The following is a 12,664-nucleotide window of genomic DNA, read 5'->3' as shown; positions in this document are numbered from 1 at the left end:
GGTTTACTATATTCTTACTGTGTGTCGTATCCTGTTTTAGGTGGTTTATAATAAGTGTATTAACTTGGTTCCTCTAACACCACAACGAGGGAGGTGCTGTTTATTCCCACTTGACAGATTGGGAAACTGAGGCACAAAGAAGTTAAGCAATTTGCTAAAGGTCACAGAATCAGTAAAGGCAGATTCTTGATTAAAACCCAGGCAGCCTGGCTCCAGAACCTGACCTATTAGTCACTAACCTGTACTGCCATATCACATGCTATACTATACGGACAGTTCTGATTCCTGCGTTTATGTTGGCCATTAACATGTTAGCATCCTCCTGTAGTGTACATGAACTGTGTATAATTTCTTACCTCTAAACAAAGTAGAATTTTAATTTACTCATTTGTTTAATAGGATCATCTACACTAATAAAAGAGAAACATGGTAATTAGCATAGGACCGCTACACTTCCCATTGGCTAATCAGCATATCCTTATGCAAATTAACTGTCAGCCAAGATGGCGGCCAGCAGCCAGGCAGCTGGAAGCGAGCATGAGGCTTGCTTGCTCCAGTGACTGCAGACTGCAACGTTCCCCGCCTGACTTGCCGGCCTCTGAGCTACAACTCTAAGAAACTATGTTGCAAATACAGAAGCTAAACAAAACCCCAGAAAAAAGCTCTCAGCCAGCCGGGATCTCAGAGCTAGAGTTCTACATTGTTTCGATTATAGCAGTGGAAGCCTCAGAGCTAGAGCCAGAGCTAAAGCTGGCCTAGAATAAAAAAAAAAAAAAAAAAAAAAAAAAAAAAAAACAAGAAAACAAGGAGCGGTTGGGAGCTTTAGTCACCTGCTTCCGGAAAACAGCCCTCAGCCTCTCACCCAGACTGTCCAGGCACCCCAGTGGGGACCCCCACCCTGATCCAGGACACCCTTCAGGGCAAACCAGCCAGTCCCCACCCATGCACCAGGCCTCTATCCTATATAGTAAAAGGTTAATATGCCTCCTGGCACAGGGATCAGCAGAGCAGCGAGGCTCCCTGCACCGGGATCAGCGTGATAGGGGGCAGCGCCCAAACCCCCTGATCGCCCTGCAGCTCTGTGTGTGACAGGGGGTGGGGCCACAACCTCCCTATATGCCCTGCTCTGTTCGTGACAGGGGAAGGCGCCCAACCCCCTGGTCAGCCCTGCTCTGTGCCTGATAGCGGGGAGCTCCCCAACCCCCTGGTTGCCCTGCAGCTCTGTGTTTGACAGGGTGCAGCGCACCAACCCCCTGATCGGCCCTGCTCTGTGTGTGACAGGATGCGGCGCCCCAACCCCCACCCCCCCACAGGCCCTGCTCTGTGTGTGACAGGGTAGAGCCATAACCTCCCCATTGGCCCTGCCCTGAGTGTGACAGGGTGCAGCACCCCAACCCCCTGATCTGCCCTGCTCTGTGCATGACAGGGGGGAGCTCCTCAACCCCCTGATGGGCCCTGCTCTGTGCGTGACAGGGGGGAGCTCCCCAACCCCCTGATCGGCCCTGCTCTGTGTGTGACAGGGTGCGGCGCCCCAACCCCCACCCCCCCACAGGCCCTGCTCTGTGTGTGACAGGGTAGAGCCATAACCTCCCCATTGGCCCTGCCCTGAGTGTGACAGGGTGCAGCACCCCAACCCCCTGATCCGCCCTGCTCTGTGTGTGACAGGGGGCGGTGCCCCAACCCCTCAATCGGCCCTGCTCTGAGCCTGACCAGGGGCTGCACTTAGGGACTGGGCCTGCCCTCTGCCACCCGGGAGCAGGCCTAAGCCAGCAGGTCGTTATCTCCCGAGGGGTCCCAGACTGCGAGAGGGCACAGGCTGGGCTGGGGGACCCCGCCCCCCCCCGAGTGCACAAATTTTTGTGCACCGGGCCTCTAGTAATGAAATAAGCATATATAGATATGTGATGATAATCATTTAAATGCTACAGCGATCATTAAGATTTCTTAATGCTTATCATAATTTTTTACTTGATTTTTTTTGTTTAATTTTATTTTCCAATTACAGTTTACACGCAATATTATTTTGTATTAGTGTCAGATGTACAGCATAGTGGTTAGACAGTCCTATGCCTCATACAGTATCCCCCCCATCATAATTTTTTTAATCCAATCATTTTAAGAGGTGTTAACATGGACAAGTTATTGTAGGAAATTAAACATTTTGTAGTCATGTTTGATTTCATAGCAGGAAAATAAACACAAATTCAGATAAGGGTAACAAGCGGTCGATGCCGACGACTGTTCTGGAAATGAATCGCTCATGTGGAATTGCGTCGGAGCTTGCACTGGAGAGATCGTACATTGCGTTATGGGTGGCTGTGAGGCTCAGGGCCTTCATGGCATGTGTTCACACCATGATGGTGTTTAGGTTCAGTTTAGACAGAAGTTCCCAAGGATGAGTTGTGTCAGATGGAGCCACTCGGAGAGGAACTTGTGCTGCGGTTCAGAGCTAGTTGCATAGCGGGCAGGGGATGCTCTCCGTGTGTGTTGTCAGTATTTGTGAGTGGTAACATTGTGTACCAGCAACATAGAGTCTGCAGTTGAGAAAGGTACAGATTCATGAACTGTAAAGAGATTTCAGCTAATAAGTGGAAATTTAAAAATTGGCACCATAGGATACATTGGAATGGTGGGTACCCAGCGGAAAGCATGGGCTTCCGAGTTGGGCAGACATAGCTTGGGCCTCCAATGCCCCTGTGTATTCACTGAATGGCCCCAGGCAAGTCCCCTGGCTTCTCTGAGCCTTGGTTTCCTCTTGATGCTAATGCCTGCCTTCTGGAATTGAAGGATTGAATGAGTACATAACACACCTGGTACCATGCCCAGCACTTGATAGAGGATCCGTTAATGGTCACTGTCATTATTTGCTATTAAATATGTTTTAATCTTCTTTCCAAATACCTTTCTAAATACCTATAACAGAGTGGTTGAACATGCATATGAAAGCAAGACTGGGTTCCAGTCCTGGCTCTACTACTTCCTAGCTGTGTGACATTGGGAAAGTGACTTAAATTCCCTGTGTATCAGGTTGCTTTCTTTAAGACAGAATAGTTCTACTACCCATGTCTTGGGGTGGTTGGGTGTTAAGTAAATTATTATTCATACATAGTGAGCACCAGGTGAATGTTTGCTCTTACTACTACTAATGTACTCATTAACTCAGAAGGAGGTGTATTGCACCTTAAATAAGTAGGTGTCTTTGAACATTTCCTCGGCTTCTACAACTTTTGCTTACTATTTACATGTTGTTAGATGTCTGTAGTTCAAACATAGTTTATTACAGTGCATATTAAGACATGAATCATCAGTTTGGGTAATATCACGTGGTGAGGAGAATTTTCCGATTTGGCAACATGTTTGAATATAAATTGTTATTGAAAAATGACCATTCTGAAATGTCCTTTTCCCTCCAGATTATTCCGAGCTGGGAGAGCTTCCGCCGCGGTCTCCGTTAGAGCCCGTTTGTGAGGATGGGCCCTTCGGCCCTGTCCCGGAGGAGAAGAGAAGGACATCGCGTGAGCTTCGCGAGCTGTGGCGCAAGGCCATTCTACAGCAGATCCTCCTCCTCAGGATGGAGAAGGAAAACCAGAAGCTCCAAGGTTGGTTTGCCATTCTTTATACTCAGCAGGCCTGGTGATCAGAACTTACCTCGGCTTGAAAGTGAAATCACATCAGATGTAAGCGTGCTGCCTTTAAAAGGAAGCAAGACACTCTCACGTGCAACACTTTATATACAACTGTACAATTACATACATGTAAATATCTGAACACCACATTTTGGAGATCTAATGATCTCACTAACTATATTAGTTATCCCTATATGGTCGTTTTTAGCATAGTGCCTAGAACTTCTGAGAGACAACCTGCAAATGTAAGCTTTAACCTCCTAAAAGTGGGTTTTGTTTTGTTCTCTTCTCTCTCTCCCTGTGTTGCCCTCAGCCAGAGTCTGTGCCTCAATGTTATATGTGAACTAATCCCACATAATCACTAACTTCATAACCTCACTCTGTGTGCATGTTTAGCGAACTGCAGGTAACCTGAAATGTCAACATTAGCCGAGCTCTACCTGTATGATATCAGGGTGTTTATGTAGCCAGGCTCACTCATCCTGAGGACGGCTCCGGGGTATTACTCGGAAGAAGAAAGGAAACTAAAGCCCAGAGAAGCCAAGCAACCTGCCCAGGGGCATGTCAGGATCAAAATAAGCCGTGAACTTTGAAAGCTTAGGTTTTGTTCATTTCCTGTTTCTATGCTGTCACTTGAAGCAATAAGTATTATTTTCAGAGTAGCTAAGAGCTGAGTTTATGTTCCCTGGATGGTATAATGGAAAGGGACTTGGAGTGTAGAGAGCGGCCTGGCCATAAACTAATGAGGAATGTGATCAGGGATTCTGGACATACCCTCAGAGGGAGCCCAGGCAGGAGTCAGCCGTGCCGTCACTCCTAAGGAGATTTTGGAATTAGAGTCCAGCGGTCTCCCTTTAGCTGTGGTTTTCAGTTACCTGTGGTCTGAAAATATTAAATGGAAAATTCCAGAAATAAACAATTCATAAGTTTTAAATTGTGTGCTGTTCTGAGTAGTGTGATGAAACCTTGAGCTTTGTCCCACTCCATCCTGCCTGGACATCCATCATCCCTTTGTCCAAAGTTTCCTCGCTGTCTACACTACTTGCCGTTAGCCATTCAGTAGCGGTTTTAGTCATCAGAGCCACCGTCACGGTGTCGCAGTGCTTGTGTTCAGGTCACCCTTACTTTACCTAATGATGGCCCCAAAGCACACAAGTGGTGATCCTGGCAATTCGGATGTGCCCAAGAGAAGCCCAAAAGTGCTTCCTTTCAGTGAGAAGGAGAGTATGTACAGGAAAAACATAGTGTCTATGGTGTCCAGTACTCTCTGTGGCTTCAGGCATCCCCTGGAGGTCTTGGCACCATCCCCTGTGGATAAGGGGGGACTGCTCTACATTTCATTGAACTTCCTCTCTGGTTGTCCATCTTCATCTTTTAATAACGATCTTGCTCTTTGTAAGAAGCTGAAAGTCATGAAGACACTGGATTTGATTAATACGGTTCATAGTCCAGATAAGTCTATTATCTTTGACCAAATACAAGAAATGAAATATGAAGTAATAAGAACTTTTGATATGAAAGTAGCCCAACCGTTGTAAGAGGCTGCTTGTGGACGTAGACTCAGTATCGAAGCTGAGTGAGATGGGCCGTTCCGCGAGGGTGCTGTCAGTGCTGGGACTTCTCCCAGCTCCATGAAGGTGACTAATTCTAAAAGCAGCGATCTAAAGGGGCTTTGATGGGGATGGCATCACTGAGTGTGTCATCAGTTGAGTGACAGCTTTGGAGCACAGCACCCACGTTCCTGTGCATGTTGGTTGAGATTTTTGTTGAAAGGGAAAGACAGTCTTGTTTATCAGGTAGGTCATAAACCTTAGTGCCTATCCTGGTTGACTGTGCAAATGACAGCCACGGAACATCAGGGCTCCCCTGTGAAACAGGAATGGTGCTGGCAGGCCTGGGAATGATGGGAAGAATCGTGACTATCATTGACGAGATCAGGTTACCAGAGAAGCAGAGGTCCTGTGAAGCTGTGTAAATGGCGACTTGCCCGACCAGAATGAGCTGGGACACTTCCTGAGGTCACCTGGAACACCTTGCTGGCAGCTGTATATGTGCACTGGCCCCGCCCAGCACCTTTCCACTGCTTCCTCATTTCACCTGCAGCGTTCAGTCCCAGGTGGCCTTTCGTTTTTACTGCTGGGATTCATTTCTCTTTTTAGTTCTGTGAACTTCAACACGTGTTTACCTTTGTGGTGAAAGCACAGTAAGCTTGCTAAATAGGATTTAGAAAGCATTGCATCAGCGTGTACAGTGCCTGTATTGCTGAGAAATCATCATCAGTAAAAGCCTGATTGTGAATTGCTTAAAAAATATTTAGTAAGCTGTGTTGGGGTGGGATTCGGGGCAGGGTTTTGTCATTAAATACAGAAGCAAGACTTGATAAGAGCTTATCAGGGAATGTACTGTGTGCTAGAGAGACAGCCATTCTATTGCTCCCCCTCACACCCCCCCAATTGCTTTTACAAAGGAAAGTTAAATTGCAGCTGGGAGTGGCTCTTAAAATTGATCATGGGTTCAGGCCAACTGGCAAGCTCTTTGGAAAAGAAACTAAAGAAACACGTATGAGGTCCTGCCTACTGCTAAGCCTAGTTCCTGGCTTTTGCATATATGGACCAAATATTATTACAGTTCTGGAAGCATTGCATCTGAGAAAGAACCAAACGACGTCATTAAAATCTGCCTCGCTCACTATAGAGTGTAGACAGGGGGAAGCTGAATTGTAATTCCCCCAGTTAAACAGCTTATTTTTTCAGTGATGTTGGGACTAAAATGCATCCCCAGCAGTCCCCCGCAGGCCCCTCTGCAAGGCCATTCTCCCTCCTATAAATGAAGACGCAGGCAGCCTACTGCCAGGCAGCAGGGCGTGGTTCAGTGCAAGCCTAGCTCTTGGTCAGCACGTTATTGCTTGTCGGACTGACTCTCATAGTTTGGCATTTCTTGTTTGAGATTGAAATGGTATTACATCTGCATAGTGACCCATCGAATTTGGAATTTTAATTGAATGGTAATTGAAGATATTTTTAAAAGGTTTTCCCCTGGTTAAACAAATGTTACATGTTGGTTGTAAAAATATTAAACAATGGGTGCAGTTTTTCCAAAATCTCCACAAGCTCGGGGGTCATTTAATTACTGAGGCTCCCAGCCCCCTAGCCTTCCCTTTCTCAGCTTTCCGGAGGCGGTGGCAGTCGGAAGAGTGTTTTATCTGTGGAAGCGGTTGCTAACAGTGCAGAATTGGGAATGAGCAGCCACAGCCCACCCTATGCAGGGGACATAAATCCGATCTGAACGTTAGTCCAAAGTCCAAGTGAGCTCACACGTCCATGTTAAATGATAACAAGTGTTTTCGATGACTCTCGTGCAGTCCTGGTTTCCCCAGCCCCAGAAACTCACCGACACGGGACTGTAGACCCTTATTCACTATTTCAAACAGTTCGGTCTCATATCTAAAAGTCTTGCGTTGGCACCTTGACGTTTGTCACAGGCCCGCACCATCTGCCTCGGCTGACAGGCATTTTGGAGGCCACTGAATTTAGGCAGCGGTGGTGTCAGGGCCAACAGCAGAATGCATGGATTACGCCTTTCCAGCTGAGTCTTCTGGCCAGACGCTCCCGACCTGTTGACTTCAGAGCCTGTCTCTTGTGTTGCTTGCCGGGCTCTTCAGTGCAGCCAGACGCTCCCAGGCAGAGTTCACGGCCAGGGAAGTAAATGTGCGTTGGCTCCCGGAGCCCTGTGCTGCTCACATTAAGCAAGGCTAGGCCTGACCCGATTTGCCACGGGGGTTAGTTCAGTGCTAATGATACCTTCTGTGTTTCCTCACAGCCACAAAAAAATCTGGGGTTGACATTTAAAAAAAAATTTTGAACTCCACAGATCTAGGGAATTGTTTAGCAGGACCTTGCAAATTCTTCAAAGTAAGAAGGAAAAGAACAGAGATACTAGCTGAAAAATAGTAAAAAAAAAAATAGGAGAGCGCTAGGCCTGAGCCACTTGCTACCCACCAGCCAGTCAGTAACCTTGCCACGCCCTTAATCACGCTGAGCTCCAGTGACTGTGTCTGTGAATGAGGGGCTGGACCAGGGGTCTCTGCGGGCCTCTGCAGCGCCCTCTTTTGACGTATTTGTACCGGGCGGCGGTAATTGGGCCGGGTAGGTACCGAATCTGTGCGTCAGAGGAATAAGGTCCGCCACCAGGGTCCCGTTAGCCAGATTTACTGCGTTAGCATTTGCTCAATTTCTAACTTGGGAAAAGAAAATATTTTATTTTATATCATCAGCTCTTAGTTTGTAAAGCAACATTCTGTGCCTTCCACTGTCTATAGTTTTGATAATATAATTTGTGGCACACGTGCGAGTGAGCAGGCATTTTGTGCATGCTTGGTCTATTTCATCTCATTTAATCCTCACGAGCTACTCAGTGAAGTAGCTGTAATTCCCATTTTATTTATTTATATTTATTTAATATTTTTATTGATTTCAGAGAGGAAGGGAGAGGGAGAGAGAGTGAGAAACATCAATGATGAGAGAGAATCATTGATTGGCTGCCTCCTGCACGGCCCACACTGGGGATCGAGCCTGCAACCCTGACTGGGAATCAAACTGTGACCTCCTGGTTCATAGGTCGATGTTCAACCACTGAGCCAAGCAGGCTGGGCTGTAATTCTCATTTTAAAAGTAATAGGACCTGGTGTTCAGAACCAAAGCAGTTTAAAGCCAGAGGGCTTCAAATCCTGCCACCAGCACTTCTCACAGGCACAGGAAGGACCCTGCTCAGCCCGGGTCTCCTCCGGAATGAAACGGGGTTGGTGTGGAGAGCGTGTATATCTGCAGGGGGTCGGGGAACACACTCGTGAGGTGTGTGCACTGACTTACCAGTGTCTGTAGGACGAAGAGTAACTTTATGCCAATAAACTTGACTACTTAGATGAAACAGACAAACCTCTAGAAAGATGCACTTGACCAAAAACTGGTAAGTGCTGATCACGGGAGCAAAAAGATCTGAGTGGTCCCGTATCTATTAAAGAGATCACATTTGTACTGAAAATCTTTCGCTGAAGAATACTCTATGCTCAGATAGCTGTCCCAGATTCTAGAAAACATTTAAGTCCCCTAATTGACCCGTGCCTAATCCCAGAGAAAATGTGTAATCACTGACTGCAAGCTTCTTAACCCCGTGAGGCCGGGTCCCAGGGCCACTCTGCCTCCTGCTCCGGGACTTTGGGGAAGCTACTCAGCCTCAGAGGGACATTCAAATTAAATGTTACTAAGTATAAAGTACGTAAGACATGTAGTATTTGTCATCATGAAGAAACTGAGTTCACCAGCTCTGCCAAAGTCTGTGTGTTGGCTTATCCTTAGCCCTACATCCTACCAGCTCTCCTGATAAATGCACAGTCTGGCTTTCCAATGTGATGTGGAGTGGACTCAGTATCTAAATAGGATTTAGTGCTTTTAGGTAGAAATTTGGCCGTCAGTTTCGATCTTTCTTAGAACTGTCCATTTAAAATCTTCCTGTATTGACCCCCCCCCCCCCCCCCCCCCCGCCCCACTTTGGTGGTTTAGGTATAATTCTTCTTCGTAAAGCTTTAAACAGAAGAGGGTTGGTGGGAAATACTAGCTACCCTCACGTGTGAGGAGACGCGTCTGAAGAGTGTGCCTCTATTCTGTTCTGTTCCAGGAAGCAGAAACAGGATGCTCGGTAGAAGCCAGTAGTCTTCTATAAGGTTTGGCTGGACATGAGAAGGAAGGGTCCTTGGAGAGCCTCTCTCAGCTTAGATAACGTTTTCTGCCACAGGTGGCAGTAGAAGACGCGTAGCCGCGGTGTTCACTAACGTGCTCTTAAATGATCTGTTGTAGCTTCCAAAAACGACCTGCTGAACAAGCGCCTGAAGCTTGATTATGAAGAGATCACACCCTGCCTTAGAGAAGTGACGACGGTGTGGGAAAAGATGCTGAGCACGCCGGGAAGATCCAAAATTAAGTTTGACATGGAAAAAATGCACTCGGCTGTTGGGCAAGGTGAGCCTGCCTGGGAATCAGTCCAGCAAACCTCACCCCTCACTGATGGTTGGGGAGAAGTATGACATTTAAAAAAAGAAATGTTTACGTCCCATCTCACCCCTTGTTCTCGTTCTTTAACTAATCTGTTTCCAGATATCTTAGTTAATTGATGCGACTTTCATTACCACTCACGATTCCTCTTAAGTTAATCAGTTAAAATGCCCAGGAAACAGTGAGCAGACAGAGGAAAACCCAAGGACTTAGTTGCCTACAAACTGGGTAATGCTATGAGATGTACTCTGAGTTCAGTAGTAAGCTGAGAACTAACTGTGTGGCTTCCCCCCTCTCGGGAGACAACATAGAGCGTTGGACACAGACTTCAGACAGGTCATCCCAGATTCAGATCCCAGCCCTCCCAATTTACAGTGTGATCTTAGGCAGATGACTGAACCTCTCTGAGCCCCACTTCCACATGGGTACCAACAGAGGTTGCTGCGAAGAGTAAGCGAGCTGATACCAGGGGCTCACAGCAGTGTCTGCTCTGCCCAGAGGCTCTGGAGAGCGGGCAGTTCTGCTATTTTTTTTAAAATTTTTATTTTTTTTAGTGTGGTCTGCTGACCGTGTACCAGTCTGAACTCTTACTGGCCCAAGATGAGTACAGAACTTAGACTAAGTCTTTAGATTCTTTTCCGGCAATTTGACAGATCCTAATGAAAAATAGTGGACTTTTATTTTCCAGCCTTTCTCCCCCCCCGCCTCATTTTATTTTTCTACTAATTCATTTTGTGCTGTTTTATAAAAGTATCAGTGTGCTGTGGATTGGAGAATCTGAAAAGAAAAAGCTGGTCCTCCGTCACAGATAGTTGGGGAAGCACCATGTTAGAGCTTAACTTCAATGATTATCCGTGTTCAAGTGAAGCGGCCATTTCTTTTAAAATGCATATGAGTGTCTGCTGGCAAGGGCGGGGCTTTGTGAGTCTAATCTGATTCCAGGGCTCCTGGGATCTGGCCAGTCTAGTCACGAATAACCAAGTGTTTAGAAAAAGGGTTGCAGATACATATACATTTTACGGTTTTCTTCTGACTTCATTAGCTGATCAATGGGAGAAGATACACATGCATCTTTCATCTCTAAGGGAGTAAGTGGTTTTGCTCAATAGTCAATTATTCATTACCTAACCTTTATCTGGGTTTCGACAGCATCCATTTTAGTAACACATAGTTATGACTAGTTATGACTTTCCCTTTCTGTGGATAAGGAGACTTGGACTTAGAACAGTTGAGTAATGGCCAGAGCTGGTCTCCCACCCCCATTCTAGGCAGCGTAGGCCCTGCCTGTGGTTGAGCCGCCCCTCTGTGCTGTTTTCTGAGACCAGAAATACAGCAGGTGGGGGACGCAGGTTGCAGATGGGCCAGGGCTCCCTGTGTGAGCTCTGGCAGGTGTCCTCACCTCTGGGCTCTGGCCTCCTGGCTGCTAGAACAGAGGCATGGACCAACAGAGGAGCTCAGCGCTCTCTTCCAGTTCTCACATAGAGGTTGCTGGAGGCTCGCCATTGCACCACATGGCCCTAGATTGCTGTTTTGAAAAAGGAGGAAGAAGAGAAAAGAATGAGTTCGTTCTTTCCCTTTTCACTGTTGTCTACATGATGGTCTTCAGGTGGCTTTGCTTCTGTAAGAGGTAAACCGCCGGGGCCTGTGACAGCTGTTCCAGATGTGTGACTTTCTTAGAAGCTTGACGCCTGGATATACTGGTTTTCATCATGCATTTTTACGGGGGAGAGGGGGCTACGAGAAATACTGTCAGTATCTGGACCCTGTGTAGTGGAGTTAAGGATAAGGATAAGGGTTGAACAATGTGTGTACTGAGGTGAGCTGAGGCTAACCTGGAATTTCCTCATGTGTTCCCGACATTGCCACATTGCTTTCCGTGGCAGGAACTGTATCTCTAACTGTAAAAGGGGCTTTGTCAATTATTCAGCCGGTTTCTACACATAGGATTTAATTACTCCAAACACATGGCCACAGTCCGTCTCGTAGTTCAGAATAAAAGAATGAGGTTAAGTCAGAACCACACCTTCGGCCTTCCAGGTAGAGGCCAAGTCACCTCCAAGCCCTTAAAAGAAAAGACAGTCCCCGTTTGGGTAAGAGCCCCTAAGTGATGGAGATGAAGGGATTTATGAACTTTCCAAGTTAAAACGGGATCAGAGCCGCAGGATTAGGATGTCAGCTTGGGAGAAGGAAGAATAGTTCTGGGGAATTTTAAATATTCCAAAATTTAGCTTGGGTTTAAATGGTTCCTGTAATGATTTATTTAAATGATCTCATTTATTTAATGAATAAAAGATGTTAAGTAGAACTTTATGAACTGGAGTGTGCTTTTCTAGGAGTGGGATTGCAAAGCGGCTGACTACCTGAGCAGTGGGCAGTGTGGGCCGGATGCGGACTGCTCACCTCTGACCCAGCAGCGCCATATATAGAAACCTAGATGCTAATCAGTCAGCAGGGTTCTGCGGTGGGAAAGAATGCTCATTGTGGCATTGTTTAAAGGCCAAAAACTAGAACCGAGCCAGAATCCCCAACCATGTGACCACACCCGTGTCTTACTCCCTGAAAATGACGGTGGATTTGTACTGATGCAAAAGAAGGAGTCGCTAAATAAAAGAAAAAGGCACAGCGTGGGCTCACGCCCCGTTGTGCGTGTGTCTGCAGGAAAACATCATGAGGTGTTCGCAGCCGTCTGAGTAATGAGCAGGATGACCGTGCATCTGGTTCCCGGGTACAGCCCTGCTTCACAGCCTGTCCCAGCGAGATAATCAGCACCCTGCCTCCCCTTTGCTTTCAGAGCGTCCTCCTTTGGGTGGTGATTTATGTATTCACTCCAGTTACGGGTAGTTTTCATTTTCTTCGTGATGCCTTTTGGCTTTCCAGAAGTGTTTGGTTTAAGTAGTGAGCATGTATTACTTTTCAAGTCATAAAAACACAAAGGCGTTCACATTTGGGTAGAAGGTGGCCGCCTGTCCTCCCAGAACCCTGCCTGCAGGT

At 46.8% G+C, this 12,664-nt stretch overlaps 1 protein-coding gene across 3 annotated transcripts in view; it reads left to right on the top strand.

Moving 5' to 3' along the window:
* TBC1D1 (TBC1 domain family member 1) overlaps positions 1-12,664 on the top strand; it is a 207,937-nt gene that overhangs the window by 167,758 nt on the left and 27,515 nt on the right. For all 3 annotated transcript variants that reach the window (XM_070398004.1, XM_070398012.1, XM_070398020.1), the window contains 2 exons: positions 3,414-3,599; positions 9,479-9,640. In XM_070398004.1, coding sequence (XP_070254105.1) covers positions 3,414-3,599; positions 9,479-9,640 — 348 coding nt within the window. The remainder of the gene's footprint in view (positions 1-3,413; positions 3,600-9,478; positions 9,641-12,664) is intronic.

Source organism: Myotis yumanensis, unplaced genomic scaffold (genome assembly GCF_028538775.1).
Source record: "Myotis yumanensis isolate MYYU_CA2020_CCGP unplaced genomic scaffold, mMyoYum1.0.hap1 SCAF_1, whole genome shotgun sequence".
Lineage (NCBI taxonomy): Eukaryota > Metazoa > Chordata > Mammalia > Chiroptera > Vespertilionidae > Myotis > Myotis yumanensis.
Note: the sequence above shows the minus strand (reverse complement) of the source record. Positions and strands in the feature narration are given on the sequence as shown.